This window comes from Babylonia areolata, chromosome 24, assembly GCF_041734735.1.
Source record: "Babylonia areolata isolate BAREFJ2019XMU chromosome 24, ASM4173473v1, whole genome shotgun sequence".
In the NCBI taxonomy this organism is placed as follows: domain Eukaryota; kingdom Metazoa; phylum Mollusca; class Gastropoda; order Neogastropoda; family Buccinidae; genus Babylonia; species Babylonia areolata.
The window spans coordinates 18,827,255-18,844,961 of record NC_134899.1 but is presented as its reverse complement, the minus strand read 5'-3'; the positions used below and the strand labels follow the sequence as shown (position 1 = coordinate 18,844,961).

The 17,707-nt window shown below is 41.9% G+C and overlaps 1 protein-coding gene across 4 annotated transcripts in view; it reads right to left on the bottom strand.

The window, feature by feature from the left end:
- The window catches only part of LOC143299037 (uncharacterized), a 216,355-nt gene that overhangs the window by 107,794 nt on the left and 90,854 nt on the right, over positions 1 to 17,707 (bottom strand). The window contains exon 1 of one of the 4 annotated variants that reach the window (XM_076612127.1): positions 1,847 to 1,996. The exons of the other annotated variants lie outside the window; for them this stretch is intronic. Within the exon in view, the coding sequence (XP_076468242.1) occupies positions 1,847 to 1,896 (50 nt within the window). The 5' untranslated portion in view covers positions 1,897 to 1,996. Of the gene's footprint in view, positions 1 to 1,846; positions 1,997 to 17,707 lie in introns of those variants that run through there. 4 annotated transcript variants of the gene reach the window in all.

Here is a 17,707-nt window from a genome sequence, read left to right as displayed (position 1 = left end):
AAGTGGAATAAGCATACATGTGCTTTTTTTCATCCAGCCCTCAGGGCAAATGGAAATTGAATATGAATCAAAACATCCACAAAGTAGCAAAGAGATGAAGAAATAAAGACATGACATTCACATTCACATTTAAACATGCACATCTACATAATAAACATGTACATTTACATAATCATGATACAAACATCATCATGTCATGAAGGAAAAAGATCAAACCATCCCCCCTAAAAAAAAACAAAAAAAAAAAAAAAAAAACCCAAAAAAACAGCCCCTCCCAAGCCTCCCCCCCCCCCCCAAAAAAAAAAAAAAAAAAAAAAAAATCAGGACACTGATTGTGGTTGTATATCATTAAGTAGTGCGATAGCGGTTAGACATACAATTAAACTATATATGCGTATTCAATAAGATAAAGTCAAGTTAAGTATGATTGTTGACATATTTGTCCATAAGGTGTGTATGGTAATGTTTTTTGAATTCTTGAATGCTTTTCTGAACATTAAGATTGGATGAAATATTGTTCCATAAACAGCCTCCTGAATAAATGAGACTGGATTTAAACAGATCTACTCTTGGAATGGGGATCTTAATCTTGTTGGTCTGGCGGACTAGCGTGGTGGGAAATCTATCTCTCAAAGATGGAGCATAATTAGACATGATTTTAAAAATAAAAACTGCTTTGTTGTATTCAAGTTTAAGCTTTAGGGGAAGAATATCTAAATGTCTGTAGTCGTCAGCAGTCAGTGATGAAGATTTCAGAAGGATTAATTTAAGAGCTCGTCTATGCAGACTTAGTAAAGGTTTTAGTATATTATCGCTAGCTGAATCCCAGAGTGTTGACGCATAGTTAATATGTGATTCAATATAAGCAAAAAAGAATAATTTTCTACAATGCAAATCAAGAAAATGTTTAATTCTGGAAAGCTGATAAATCTTTTTGGATAGGGTTTTGCATAATGACATAATATGACTGGACCAAGATAAGTTGTTATCAATGGTGACTCCAAGAATTTTATGATTATCAACTTCTTCTATTGGATGACCATAAATGGAAAAGGGTGGAAGGTTGTGTGAAAAATTTTGGCGTTTCTGTCTGGTGGTGAGTATGAGACATTTCGGTTTTTTTGGATGGAGACGCATGTGATTTAAATTGGACCATCTAACTATATCATTAATGCTTTGTTGCAGAGCATAGTACACTTTGTCTATTGTAGTGTGATTTGTATGTATTGTTGTATCGTCTGCAAACATCTCACATAATGCATTAATAAATAGAGGCAAAATGTAGAGAGAGAGAGAGAGACAGAGACAGAGACGGAGAGACAAAGACAGAGAGAGAGACACACACACAGAGGGACAGAGAGAGACAGAGAGAGAGAGAGACAGACAGACAGACACAGAGAGAGAACAAACGAACGAACGAAAATGTATTTTTCCAGGGTATTGAGAAAAGCACAATAGCATGAATGCTTTTTTCCACCCAGCCCTGGCGTACAAAATTAAGAAAGATGGGGTACAAGGAAAAAAAAGAGAAATAACTAAAGTAAGAAGAACAGAGGAAGAGAGAGGGGAGGGGTGGGGTGGCGAGAATGAAGTGAGAGAGAGAGACAGAGACAGAGACAAAGACAGAGAGGGGGAGAGAGGGAGAGAGATGTACATATTTTATACACATATATACATATGGAATCACTTAGAGCGAAGGACAAGTGCTCTATTAACGACTACAATTATTACATCAAATAATGATTATATCAGCCCCCTCTCTGCTGCCCCCCCCCCCCCTCCTGCAAACATTGAAAAAAAAAAAAAAACCCGCTCCACACTCCTTTTCCAACAATAGAGTCCTTACCAGGTATTTGTCGCGCATGGAGTGTCCACGTTCCACACCCACAGCGACATGGTGAACCTCCATCAAGAATAAATCAACATCCATCCATGAGGTTTTTTTTTTTTCTTTTCTTTAAAACATTTTCTCCACACGTAATGAAAATCAAGGCTAACACTGCCACAAAATATGCGACAGCAGCTTGCACCAGACGCTCAGATTACGGTCACTTTAGCTGACAGCACGTTTGATTTGGGAAGGAAAGAAGGAAGGAAGGAAGGTCTGTCTGCACATGTCTGCAGGCAGGTACAGACACAAGCAGAGACCGACACGGCCACATTCTTAGTAGGTACGGGTCGATTATTATCAGGACAGCACCACTGTCACCATTTCAAAACACGATGGACTTTTGATCTATTTGCAGTAGTTTGTTGGTGTGGCTGTGGCCGTCACGAGCACTTATCACGTGCGGTTTTTTTCTTTCTTTCTTTTTTCGTGACGGCCCCCGACGACGTGGTTGGTGAGTAGTGTGTGTGTGTGTGTGTGTGTGTGTGTGTGTGTGTGTGTGTGTGTGTGTGTGTGTGTGTGTGTGTGTGTGTGTGTGTGTGAGTGTGTGTGTGTGTGTGTGTGTGTGTGTGTGTGTGTGTGTGTGTGTGTGTGCTTGTGAGTGTGTGTGTATGTGTGAGTGTGTGTGTGTGTGTGTGTGTGTGTGTGTGTGTGCTTGTGAGTGTGTGTGTGTGTGTGTGTGTGTGTGTGTGTGTGTGTGTGTGTGTGTGTGCTTATGAGTGTGTGTGTGTGTGAGTGTGTGTGTGTGTGTGTGTGTGTGTGAGTGTGTGTGTGTGTGTGTGCTTGTGAGTGTGTGTGTGTGTGTGTGTGTGTGTGTGTGTGTGTGTGTGTGTGAGTGTGTGAGTGTGCGTCAGTGTGTGTGTGTGTGTGTGTGTGTGTTATGTTGTGTGTTATGCTCTCTCTCCCTCTCTCTCTGTGAGAGAAAGAGAGAGAGAGAGAGAGACAGAGACAGAGAGTGAGTCATGGTTAGATATGACAGAATCTGGTTTGTATGGGTGCAACCGTATACCTATGAGTGAAATGAGATAGTTTGATTGTGAGGCAATGAGACTGCGTGCGTGCGCGTATGTGTGTATGTCTATGTGTGCACGCATTCGTGTGAGTCTATGTGTGTGTGCTTGTGTGTATATGTGTGTTTGCGCTTGCGTGTGTGGGTGTGCGCGCGCTTGCCCATGTGAGTGAGTGAGAGAGATTGTGTGTGTGTGTGTGTGTGTGTGTGTGTGTGTGTGTGTGTGTGTGTGTGTTTATTCTGTGTATATATGTCTGTTTTGTGTATGTGTTTTTTTGTTGTTGTTGTTGTTGTCGTTGTGTATGTGTGTCTACCTTTAGTGTACGCATGCAGGCCTACGTCTGCGTACGAGAGACGAAGAGGAGAGGGTGATTGTGCAATAATTTACTCTCTGTGTGCCAGAAAGGACAATGTGAATAATCTATGAGCTCACTAAAAGATTGCACACTGACAGAAAAACAACAACAAAAAAACCCGCACATGGCACAACACTGCTGCTGCCACAGTAACCCACGCCCCCCCCCCCCTCCTCCTCCAAAGATAAAATCTATATGAGCGCAAACCCTTGCTTTTCACCAGTCAACAGAAAAGAATCACCCAAGATTCCCACTTTGTGTACTGATTTTTGAAAAATGTAGAAGATCGGTTTACGTTTGTAAAAAAAAAAAACAAAAAACAAACAAACAAAAAAAAAACCGCACTCTCCATACACCACTGCCCATACCCCACACACTATATCTCACCTGACAAAATATAATGCTTTTAATGAAAGGAATGAAAGAGAAAAAAAAAAGATCGGTTGGCGGCATTGGCAAAAACCAAGCACCCTCGCCCCCATAATATATCGGGTTACCGTACCCGTCTTTGTTAGTTTGGGTTTTTGTTTGTTTGTTTGTTTGCTTTTTCCTTCAGAAGAACGCAGTAACAAAGTCACAATTTCACGTACGGTGAACGCTTTCCTTAGTCCAACCCGTTTTGCGAAAAGGAATATAATAAATCATAATTACACATAAACGCTCCCTTGCTTATGTCCACGATTTAGAAAGGAATACGACAAACAACGATCGCATATATATATATATATATATATATATATATATATATATAAACATCCCATTATCCCTACCCGTGTGAGAGTGGGACCATAATAGCTAATAATTACACGTAAACGCTGCAATTTCATTTACTTACTTGTTTTTAACAGTGCATGTGACGTTTTTGTTTGTTCTTTTTCTCGGTATGAAGACAGTGTTGTGTCATTTTCCTGATTTGCAGTTTAGGTGGTGCACAGTGGCAAATATTGTTGATTCCAGATGTTGGTTTTGTATGTCCGTCTGTATGTATTAAATGTTAAACTTGAATAAAAAAAAATTTTTAATTAAAAAAAAATAAATAAACGCTGCAAGAAAACGACGCCCCCTCAACATCGCCTGGCAAGAATAGGGAAAAACGGCAGACAGGAACTAAGACGCCAAGAAAAACTGCTCTTTTTTTGTTTTGTTTGTTTGTTTGTTTTACGTTTCGTTTTGTATTGTTTTTTGTCATTTCCTCAGCGTGAGACTTGGGGCGGAGTGAGGTTAGGGGGGCGAGAAGGAAGGCTGACAAGCAGATGGCAAAGGTGAGACAATTCCCAAGCCGTTAAATATACCTCGATCTCTCTGTTGTCTGAAGCCACACGAGTTAGTGCCGTGGGTTACAAATGCTCGCTCCCCAGTCACGTTTCACCCCGGAGTAATTCTTGGGGAGGAAATCTATCATAAATGGCTACAATGAAATGAACGAAGATATCACAGTCGGATTGTTTTTGTTGGTTTTTTTTTTTGTTTTTTTTTAATTGGACGTTTAAACCTGGTGGAGTGATCTTGTGTATGGTTTTACGAAAAGGCCTTGCATGCACTTAGCGCACGTAAAAGAACCCACGGCACCAAAAGGCTTATCCCTGGCAAAATTCTGTAGAAAAACCCACTTTAATAGGAAAATAAATACACTTGCAGACAGAGAAAAAAAAAACTGGCGCTCTCACTGTAACGACGTGCTCTCCCTGTGGAGAGCAACCCGCAGAAAGGTCTGTTGTGACAAAAAGAGTAATACAGTACAATACAATACAATACAATTAAAGACCAAAACCTGAAATGGTGACCGTTACAGGGATGATCTCCATCGGCTGTGTAAGACGGACCTCAATGGGTACAGATCTGGGATACCGGTGTATATATATATATATATAAAGGTCAACAGAAAGGGGAATAAACAGAACTTTGAACGAAACAGAAAGGAGAACAGTAAGAAGGAGAAAAACTGATCTGAAATGAAGGAAAGAAGAGAGAAAGACAACAGAAAAAGGAAGAAAAGACAACAGAAAAGGGAAAGTAAACAGACAGACAGGCAGACCAATACAGACCATACATACAAAGAAAGAGACAAACAGATAGTCTAAATAAGTAGATAGATAGGTTATAGAAAGAAATATATAGATATCTATATAGGCAGAACTGCAGATGGATTATAAACACAGATAACCAGACTGACAGACAGACAGACGGATTAAAACAAACAAAACCAGAAAGCGAAACACTACGAACACCATGACCATCATTATCATCATTATCACAATCATCATCATCATCATCATCGACACCGCTAACAAAGTCATCATCGTCATAATCATCATCAACATTATGAACATCACCCAACAAAGCCCACACGACATGAGGGCGAAGACCATCATCCAAAGAACTTTCCTAGGGGGGGGTAACAACACAGCGGGGAACTACTACTGTAGCCAGTTGCGCAAACTGCCACAAATAAAACAGACCGAACAACAGCTTGTAAACCCCGCCCGTCTGTACCAAGGGGAACAGACTGTAAACAGCTTTAAGCCTCACGAGGCGTGCCACGCTGTTGCAGAGCTGTATTTAAGTAGTGGCAACTCACAGTCAGTCAGCCTTTCGTCTTCAGACACTGAACGATGCTGTCTTTTACTCTTCTCTTCTCCAACAACTGTGATCTATCTATCTGTCTATCTATCTATCTATCTATCTATCTATGAAGATGTGTGTGTGTGTGTGTGTGTGTGTGTGTGTGTGTGTGTGTGTGTGTGTGTGTGTGTGTGTGTGTGTGTGTGTGTGTGAAGAGGTAGAGAGGGAGAGACAGGGATTCAAAGGCAGAGACACATAGAACAAGAGAGAGAGAGAGAGGGAGGGACAGAAACAGAGAGACAGAAAGACAGACAAGAGATGAGATAAAGAGAGATAGAAAGTGAGATAGGAGGGAGGTTGAAATGCAGAGAGCTAATATAGAGAAAGAGAGAGGTGATGCAGAGAGGGAGAGGTAAAGACAGGCATCTAGGCAGGCAGACTGAGAGAGAGAGAGAGAGAGAGAGAGAGAGGGAGGGAGAGAGGGAGAGAGAGAGAGAGAGGAGGGAGAGAGGGAGAGAGAGAGAGAGAGGAGGGATGTCTTTATCTTTGAAAGTGTTGGATAAACAAGAATGCTTTATTTTCATCCAGCTCTTTTAAGAGAGATTGAGAGACAGACTGAGACTGAGAGAGACAGACAGACAGACAGACAGATAGACAGACAGTTAAACATAGACACGGACAGACAGACACTAAAGCAGACACAGACACACACAGAGACATAGACTAACAGAAACACAAGACAGAGACTGACAAAGACAGACAGACACAGAGACAGACACTTAAACTTACACAGAGAGACAGGTACAGACTAACAGACTGAGACAGAGAGCTGACGAAGGAACTTTACGTCAACGTCCCACCCCACCCCACCCCACCCCACCCCAACCCTGCCCCCAACGTCCACCCCCAGTACTTCACTAGCCAGGCTGTCAAACAGCCCCCTCACAAGAGTATAACACCACCATCAAACCTTTTTGGTTCATACCACCAGTGCGCAATCAAACACTCCCATCACAACGCAAGGCCTTTCCATGGGAACCTTCAAGTCAGTCTTGCCCCCCACCTCTCTCTCTTTCACTTTCTATCTGTTTCTGTCTGTCTGTCTGTCTGCCTCTCTCGCTCTCTCTCACTCACTCCCTCACTCGAACATCAATTAATTAATCCAAGAAAAAAATATTGACCGACACTACTGTTTTTCGATTTCCCTTTTGCTTATGTCATCAACAAAAGAAACTATCAAAAAAGAAAAAAAAAAAAAAAAAAAAAGAAAAAAAAAGTTTGCTATTTACGAAACCATCAAAGGAAACTATCATAAAAACCGTTTGCTATTTGCTAGTTCTATATTGTGTTTAAACTTCGCATTGTAGGATGTAGTTCATTATCATTAGCTGTGCATCATTCAGTTTGTGGTTTATCATTTACCGGTGTGGTTTGTCGGAAGTATGACTGTTTCTTGTTTTTGGAATGTTTCTTCACAATGTCCATGTCTTCAAGGGACATGGTGCTGATCAAAGAATTCGTATCGGCCCTCTCTCTGTGTCTGTCTGTCTCTCTCTGTCTCTGTCTCCCCCCCCTCCCCCTCTGTGAACACAAAGTTGTCCACAATACGAGAGGAGTGCTTAAAGACTCCCAGTCATGCCCGTTTAGTAAAAAAAAAAAAGACTGAACAGACTAGCTCTATAGCTGGTTTAGCGAAAGAAAAATTCAGCTCTGTACACAGGACTCAGTCATTTCCCCCGTCTAACACAAACACCGGTCAACGACCGTGCAAATTTGCCGCCGGAACTAGACTCTTTGAGAACGAACAATGGCACGTAATGCTCTACTAAAGACGGCGACTGTAAAATCTCCGGGGGGAAAAAAAGCCACGATAGTTTCAAACATTGCGAAGATAAAGTTCGGTCACTGCATTGGGTCCAACGTGATTAAACATAATCCCCCTTCCTTCCTTTCCCCCCTACCCAACGTCCACGATAACAGATAAGACCCCCAATAACAAAAACAAAACAACAACAACAATAAACAACAACAACAAACAAAAAACAACAACAACAACAACAAAAAGCAAAAAAAAAAAAAAAAAGCACACACAAGAAAACAGAAAAACTGTGCTAAAGAATACACGTGTGTCACAAACGAGTCTCTCCAAAATTCACATATATTACAAGAGTGAAACGGGAACAAGTATGCTAAAAAAAACTACACAGTTCTGCACAGACTTTTCGTCTTACGTTCTTATTATTTTCCACCACAATATTTCGCACATGGAAAGATTTCTACCCGTCTTGAATTAATTTAAACCAGGTTGTTGCGATCTACCACTGAACCAATCTTTGAAATCCAGTGCGGGACCTTCGTATGGGCTGTCACAAGATCTCCCATTAAAGCCTAATACATGATGTTTTGAAGTTTTATCGGAGAAGACTATTAAGGCTATTGTTCAAGTTTATCTTATGATCACGATGTTCACGTTTAAGACAGGACATTATATATATATATGTGTGTGTGTGTGTGTGTGTGTGTGTGTGCGCGCGCGCCCGCGCGTGAGTATGGTGTGCATGTACAAGTTCTTACAGATAGATAGACAGATAGACAGATATATTTTTTTGCTCTGTTAGTTACCTTAAGAATCTTTTGGAGTTGCCAAGCCAGTAAATTCTGTTGTTAAGACTGACCACAAAACGAGCCTTTTCGTGTTCTTTCTTTCAACAACAACAAAATAAAGGTCTAGTTCTGTGTTCCGTGTTCAGTGCAGTATGTGTTCATATAATCAGGTGTATTCAACTACTTCTGTAACGAGAAACACTGACACTGAAGGTATTAAATCGCATTTTAGTAGAAAGAAAATGAACAGTCTTACTCCCTTTTATCTCCGTTCCTCTACCCTGGAATCCAGTTTGGGTCATAAAACCCATTCAACATTCTCCAAGCAGACCAAAATCATTAATTAAATCGATCATAAGAACTGATCGGTTTTGTGCGAACACGCATCACCCACATAATCAACAACAACAACAAAAAACAACCCCCCAAAAAAACAACAACAACAACAACAACAACAAAAACAAAAAAAAACCAAACAAACAAACAACAACAACAAAGCATACTATTCCGGAACATCCATGTTTGAAGAATGATCCATATGGATCATTTCACTGGCTACATCGGCTATTTTTTCTGTAAAGAGACTGTTTTCGGTTTTGGTTCTTTCAAAGTAATTGCGAATACTATTATGAAAAATACAATGCTCTGATTCCTGATGACCTGATTCTGATTCATACGAAGTCCTAAAAAAAAAAAGAGTTCGATACTAAACACAACTTGAGTCATGAGGTAGCCAAGCAGACATGACGTAGAAAAGAAAATAATGCCCCTTCCCCTCCAAGCATATACTCTCCATACGAACACACACACACACATACAAACACACACAAATAAATACAGAGAGAGAGAGAGAGAGAGAGAGAGAGACAGAGAGAGACAGAGAGAGAGACAGAGAGAGAAATAGAGAGACAGAGAGAGACTAACCGAATGTCATATCCTTGACAGCCGCTGGCATTGACCGCATCACAGCAAGGATTTGTTTTGATTGGCATACACATATAGTGTGGGCGTCAGTGTAGTAAAGAAAAAAAAAAGAGAGAAGAGAAAAGTAATAAAAAAAAAGTAAAAAGAAAAACAAAACTGTGTTGATTGACACGAACGAAGTGAGCATGTCACTCACTTACGTTACGAAAGAGAAAAGAAAAGTAAACGAAACTATAAAAGAAAGACAGAAAGAAAGAAAGAAAAGCACTGGCAGAAAGTGCACCATCACTGGACCGACACTGTTTATGAGGTTTGTGGCACGAAGTAACTGACTGAGCGTGCCACGTAAATGTGTTCATTCAGTGCCTTTCTGGTCTTTATACAATGTAATTATTGAATAATGAAAAATAGTAAATACAAAATGAAACTATCAATAGATAAGCAAATGAATAAATAAGGGAACAAATGAATACAGTGAATAGATGGATGAATGAATGAATGAATAAATAAATAAATAAATGAATGAATAATATAAATAGATAAATGAATCACACACACACACACACACACACACACACACACACAGTGATACACGCACACATACACACACACGCAAGCCGCGAGCGCACACGCACGCACACACACACACACACACACACACACACACACACACACACACACACCAGTCATGTGTGACTCAGCCCTGGCAGAAGACATTCATACCTGACAACCTCACCTGCTCTGTCCACACATAAAAAAAGAAGTCAGCCACAAAAAAACAACAACAAAAAAACAAACAAACAAAAAAAGAGGACAAATGATCGCGGCGGGTATGCGAATGCGAGCACAATACCTACATAATTATACATACAGACAGACAGATACACGCATACACACACGGGAAAGCGCGTGCGCGCACACAGACACAGACAACATACAGGTAGACACGATAGGCAGACACAGGAACAAACATCTAATCCGTCAGGAAGACACACAACATACCCCCCCTCGCACTCCCCTCTCCCTCCACCCACCCACACACATACACGCGCGCGCGCGTGAAGTCAGGGGTAGAGAGAAAGGTAGATAGAGAAACGGACACAAAGACAGAGAGACAGACACACAGCAAAATGAAAATCAGTTCTGCGTAATACATTCATATAGGCACTTTTCATTGCCCTTGTTTGATTTTCGAAGTGGACAGACACACAGACAGGTAGGTATTGGCTGTGCGTGACACACACACACACACACACGCACAGAGACGGAGAGAGAGACAGAGAGGTGAGAGATAGAAAATGAGAGAGTGAGAGAGAGAATGGTGAAGGAGGGAGAGAGCGAGAGACAGAGACAGAGTGAGTGAGTGAGAGAGATAGAAGAGAGAGAGAGAGAGCACTCTTTTTTTTCTTCAGTGTGCGTGGAGGCACAAATTATGTGTTCTCTCTTTATGTAAGCAATGCTATACATGAAATGAAACATGAAACTGTGGTGTGAGCTTGCTTTTTGACTCACTTGTGTAAACAAAGTGAGTCTATGATTTAACCCGGTGTTCGGTTGTCTGTGTGTGTGTGTGTGTGTGTGTGTGTGTGTGTGTGTGTGTGTGTGTGCGCGCGTGTGTGTCTGTTTGTCCGTGGTAAACTTTAACACTGGCATTTTCTCTGCAAATACTTTGTCAGTTGACACCAAATTAGGCATAAAAACAGGAAAAATTCAGTTCTTTCCAGTCATCTTCTTTAAAACAATATTCCACCTCTGGGATGGGCACAAAAAATAAATAATGAAGCCTAATTACATGCAAACTGCATTTACTGTTATATTTATATTTTTTGTATTCTCTAAACTTGGCACTTTGATCTGATATTGTGACCCAACAACAAGAGCAGTCATTATTACCATTTTTTGTTCAAACAGGAACTCCTTTAGCTAAGCATGGAAGTTTTAGTTATTTTGCAAACGTTTTGGTGCAGACAGTAAAAAAGGGAAATTACTCTGTAATTAATGCTAGGGGACTTAATTTGCTTTAAACTGATCTTTCTCATCTTAAACATTACATTTTGAAATTATACTCAATACATAAAAAGCTTGTGTGTTTTACTCTCAGTCACAAGTGAGTCTTGAAGGCCTTGCTTTTTTTCTTCTTCTTCTAAACAACAACAATCACAACAACAACAACAACAAAGAAATATATCTTCAATGTGTACCATAGGTGTGGAGGGTAGAGATCGAGTGTATGGGTTGAGGTTAGTTGGAGGGAGGGGGAGTGTAGTGTAGTAGGGTGTTGGCAAAGGAAGGATGAAGATGGTGTGCAGGTGAATAGAAGGGTAGTTGAAGTCTGTTCTGTTGTTATTTCCCTAAAGGACGTGTTGGAGACAGCTGGAGAAAGACTGCTTCTGTTATTGTTGCTGTTGTTGTTGTTGTTGTAATGTTGCTGTTGTTGCCGCTGCTGTTATTGTTTTTGTTGCTGCCGCTGTTATTGTCCAAAAGGACTTGTCAAAGACAGCTGAACAAAGGCTGTTGCTGTTGTTGCTGCTGTTGTTGCCGCTGCTGTTATTGTTTTTGTTGCTGCCGCTGTTGTCGTCCAAAAGGTCTTGTTAAAAACAGCTGGACAAAAGCTGTTATTGTTGTTGTAGCTGTTGCTGTGGAGTTGTGGTTTCCCAAGCGGACTTGTTAGAGACAGCACGAAAAAGATTTGTTTTTGCTTTTGTTGTTGCCGCTGTTGTTTACCACATGGACTTGTTGGGGACAGACGGACAAAGACTGTTGATGATGTGCTGTTGTTATTGTTATTATTATTATTGTTATTATTATTATTGTTGTTGTTGTTGCCGCTGTTGTTTACCACATGGACTTGTTGAAGACAGACAGACAAAGACTGTTGCTGTTGTGCTGTTGTTACTGTTGTTATTATCATTATTATTATCATTATTGTTATTATTATTATTATTATTGTTGTTGTTGTCTCTGCTGCTGCTGCTGTTTATTTCCCGGACGAATTTGCTGGAGACAGCTAGACAATGACTGTTGTTTGTGCTGCTGTGTTGTTGATGTTTTTCCCCAAACGAACTTGTTAGAGACATCTGGACAAAGGCTGTTGATGCTGCTTTCTTGTTGCTGTTTATTTTATTTATTTAGTTAGTTGTTTTGGGGGTGTTTTTTTTTGCTGCTGTTGGTGTTGCTGTGTTGTTATTCTTGTTGCTGCTGCTGTTGCTGTTGTTGTTGTTGTTGTTATGGTGGTGGTGGTGGTGGTGGTTTCCCAAAACGGACTTGTTGGAGACAGCTTGTTGTCGCTGTTATTGGCGTTTCCCAAACGGAGACAGGTGGACAAAGGCAAGGGGGGCGGGAGGGGGGGGGGAGAGGGGATGGAGGGAGAAGGCATGGGACTGGGGGTCACGTGGACGGACGGACGGACAGTCATACGTGGGTGACCGTAAAGCCGGATTACACCTGGTGACCCCTTACGCGACGGGACGTGAACGTGAATGTTAGGGGCGGCCATTACTATACTACACTGGTCTGCACCGGCTGTTTATGCCTCAACTCCTCCCTCCCTACTCCTCCACCCCCCCCCTCCTCCAACCGGTCCCCTCTCTTTCTCTCTCCCTGAGCCCCCGTCCCCCCCACCACCACCCTCCCAGGCCCCTCGACACCCCACCCCCCGCCACCTCTCTACCAACCCGTCTCCTCCACACCCACCCCTCTCTCCTCCGTTTCCTTATTTCCCGCTATTGCGCCCTTCTTCCCCAACCCCTAATCAACTGTTTATCAGTATTTACTCAAGTACCATCATTCATTAGCGGGGGACACTATGAAGCTTGGCGGAGACAAACATACAGAAAACTGCTGGGCAGGGAACGGAAGAAACTGAGACAGGCATAGAGCGGGTAGAGATGGAGATAAAAAAAAAAAAGAGAGAAAGAGAGACAGACAAGCAGACAGAGAGAGTGACAAAGAGACAGAAGGAAACACACACACACACACACACACACACACACACACACACACAGGGAGGGGGGAGACAGAAAGAGGGAAACAGAGAAGGGAGAGAGGATAAAGGGGAAGGACACTTGTTAATCAAAATTCATATCATGTTTTTACCAACCTAATCTTCTTCTACATCATCGTCATACTGAGCTTCTCATTAAAAAACAAAACAAAAACAAAAACAAAAAAACCCCCAACAAACTGCCTTCAGAACAAGAGCTATGCCAATCATCCATCTCTTTCGCCGTGTGTGGGTAGGTGGATGGGTCGTGCGCATCTGTGTGTATGTGTGTGTGTGTGTGTGTGTGTGTGTGTGTGTGTGTGTGTGTGTGTGTGTGTGTGTGTGTGTGTGAGCCAGCTGCAAAAATCCTTCAAAAGAAGCCTTAATCCCATCGTAATAATAACATAGCCGCACGCAAACACACACACAACACAAACGCTCTGTCTGTCTGTCGGTCTGTGTGTGTGTGTTGTGTGTGTGTGTGTGTGTGTGTGTGTGTGTGTGTGTGTGTGTGTGTGTGTGTGTGTGTGTGTGTTTCTCTCTTTAAGAAACACATAAAACAATGCATATAAAAATTTATACAGAGTGAAGTAAAGTACGTGCTGGGGTCCACACAGCAAAACCACCGGATCTCCCACGGTCAGATTAACATGGAGGTGTACATACGTTGTCCTATCAGCCTGCAGATAATGACGCCAGACACCGGGATTTGGGGCTGCTGGTATCGTCAGCCAGACAACTCAAACCGCCCCGCCAGGTAAACTGGACGATAGCATGCTTCTAAAACAGGAAATCATAAAAACGAAAACAAATAAATAAACAACATGAAAGAACCCACCCCACCCCCATCCCTCGTCCTAGAAAAAAAATCCGCCTGTGATACATGGAGCGGTGGCCGTGTTGTGGTAATACGTCCGACTAGGAAAGGAGTGTGCACGGGTTTGAGTCTCTATGGAGTGATGGCATAGAGATAACGCGTCCGCCTAGGAAGCGAGAGAATCTGAGCGCGCTGGTTCGAATCACGGCTCAGCCGCCGATATTTTCTCCCCCTCCACTAGATCTTGAGTGTTGGTCTGGACGCTAGTCATTCGGATGAGACGCAAAACCGAGGTTCCGTGTACAGCATGCACTTAGCGCACGTAAAAAAACCCATGGCAACAAAAGGGTTGTTCCTGGCAAAATTCTGTAGAAAAATCCACTTCGATATGAAAAACAAATAAAACTGCACGCAGGAAAAAAATGCAAAAAAGGGTGGCGCTGTAGTGTAGCGACGCGCTCTCTCTGGGGAAAGCAGCCCGAATTTCACACATAGAAATCTGTTGTGATAAAACGAAATAGAAATACAAATACAAATCCTATATATGGACCGATATTTCCACTCCCCCTCTTCTCTAGACGTAGACAGGTGCTCTGGGTGCTTGCTAGTCATTCGAATAAGACGATAAACGGAATTCCCGCGTGCAGCATGCATTTAGCGCAAGTAAGAGAACCCACGGCAACAGAAAGGATTGTTTCCAGGCGAAATTCTGTAGAAAAATCATCTTTGATAGTAAAACATGTACACCTGAAAACTGGCGACAAATGGGTGCGCAGTGGCTGCGTGCTCACCCAGGGGAGAACGGCCCGCAGTTCCGACAAAGAAATCTGTTGTGAGAAAAAAGTAATACACAAAAACAAAATGAAACATTAACATGAGAAATGCTCCATATACAATTGATGGAACAGATCTGGAGGAAAATGCCAAACTTTTCGCTATACATTATACAAACATGTGAGATAGGTAGTGAAAAGAAAGCACTGTCCATATGACGATGTACAAATTCTGGGCATGTGGGGGAGGAGGTGGGAAGAGTAAACATTTAGTTCTAAAACATACTCTAACGTTGCTGCCGAATAAACAATACAAAACCAACGGGGAAAATATTAAACAAAAGAAAACCAATACACAAGAAAATAAAGCACTGATCACTTCAGTTTCAGGCGAGCACTAGCAGACTACATGTCATACGAACACACACACACACACACACACACATATATATATATATATATATATATATATATATATATATATAATCCTTCCTGCTTTCTGCTTTGTTTCATTGATATGTGTGGATAATGTAAATGTGAAAATTCATGGCGATTGTTTCCTTGTCAACCCTTCCCCCTTCCTCACGCCACTCACAATTATCATCCCACACCACCCCTCCCTCCTCCTCCCCCTACCTCCTCACCCCATCCATCCTCCCCACTCCCAGGCAACAAGGAAGTGTAGTTAGTGTCAGGTGAAACGTCGAGACATCAGCAAAGTAAACAGGAACTTGTCACACTTTTCGGAGGGATGACGGTCTCTACGCGCTGGTTTTTCTCTTTGAGGCCGTGTCCATTTTTGTTTTGTTTCGTTTTGTTTTTGGTGTGTGTGTGTGTGTGTGTGTGTGTGTGTGTGTGTGTGTGTGTGAGTGTGTGTGTGTGTGTGTGTGTGAGAGAGAGAGAGAGAGAGAGAGAGAGAGAGAGAAAGGGGGCAGGCTGCCGTGTTCTGAAAATACTGAGTGTAGTAACGGCTGTACCATCCATGCGGGTAATTGACTGTGTATGCGTGTGTGAGAGAGTGAGGGAGACACAGAGAGACAGACAGACAGACAGACGGACAGACAAAGAGCCTGGCACAGACACTGAGGGGGGAGGGCCCGAACGAGGCACATACACAGAGATACAGACAAGGAAGAGAAAGACAAATATAAACTAAACATGGCCAGAGAAAGTGAGACATAGGATTAGAGACAGCAAGAAAGAGAGACACAGGCAGACAGACATATATATATAGACAGATGGACAGACAGACAGACAGACTCAATACTCAAAAACGTTATCACTCAAAGATTGTAGACATTGGCAGCAGCAGCACCACCACCACAACCACCACCACCACCATCAACAAGAAGAAGAAGAATAATATCGCAATCAAAGTCGCAATCAAAATGTGGAGAAACGGACACACACACACACACACACACACACACACACACACACACACAGAGGGAGACAGAGAGACAGACAGAGAACTGAAGTGTGATGTGGGTGTGTGGAAAACTGATCGTCTCAATGTTTGAGATAAGGGATACCCATGCTGAGCGCGGAGTTGACACACCTTAGTGGCTTCGTTTCTTGAAAGGAACACGATAGGTTTCTGAGAAAAACACAGTTACAGATAACGGTACATGATCGACGTCTGGACACGCATATTCGTTATCTTCTCTCTCTCTCTCTCTCTCTCTCTCTCTCACACACACACACACACACGCGCACACACACACACATAAACTAAAAAAGATGCACGCGAATCTCATTTTTAGGTGGAACAAAAATACTATTATCATTTTGTTGGGTGCCGTCACACCTACGAAGCTCATCAAATGAATGCTCCGTCAAGCTGCCAAAAAGGTGCAAAAAGAAACAGGAAGTATCGAGTTAAACTGTCCACGGTGTGCGTTTAGTCGCACTTTAGCATCCTGATTTCAGCTCAATAATTTAGAATGCTAAAGTGGGATTCGTTCCTATAAAATTATTTTTTATTGAAAAAAGGATTCATGGAATCAGAGCTGAGGATTAGAAAGGCAGATTGTTTATACTTCCAAGAAAATGCCCCCAAAGAGTATGTGGTGTTCATAATGTCTTTCGGTTTTACCCTCACTATGGCGTATCAATATGAAGGCAAGTTAAATAATAGTTTACAGATTAAGTGTGCAGTTTACATTATGTTAGATTCTCGCTCCTTTTCTGTTTTATTTTTGTCTAAAATCACAACATGTCGACAAAAAAAAAGAGTTAAACTGAAGAACTTACACACACACGTACGCGCACACAGTTACAGTACACACATTGAAAAATATCTTTAACGTAACGACAGGACACAAATATTTATCTTCTCTCTCTGTCTGCATCTCTATTTCTAACACACACACACACACACACACACACATACACACGTTGGCACACACACACACATATGCATAAATAAACTGATAGATATTTTTAGATTGTAAGGGTTTGCTCGCCATTGCCCATTATTTAGCTTAGCTGATAGCGCTTACGCGAGCACAAGAACGCACGCATACATGCACGCACACATTAGATATATATATATATATATATATATATATATATATATATACTGAGAGAGAGAGAGAGAGAGATTGAGAGAGAGAGAGAAATTGGGAAAGAGAGAGTGAGAGAGAGAGAGAGAGACAGTGAGGGAGAGCGACAGTGAGAGAGAGAGAGACAGAGAGAGAGAGAGAAGGTAGGGAGGCAGAAAAAAACCCAAACAACAGACAGACAGCCAAACAGACAGACAGGGAGAAAAAGAGACAGAGGGAGAGAGAGAC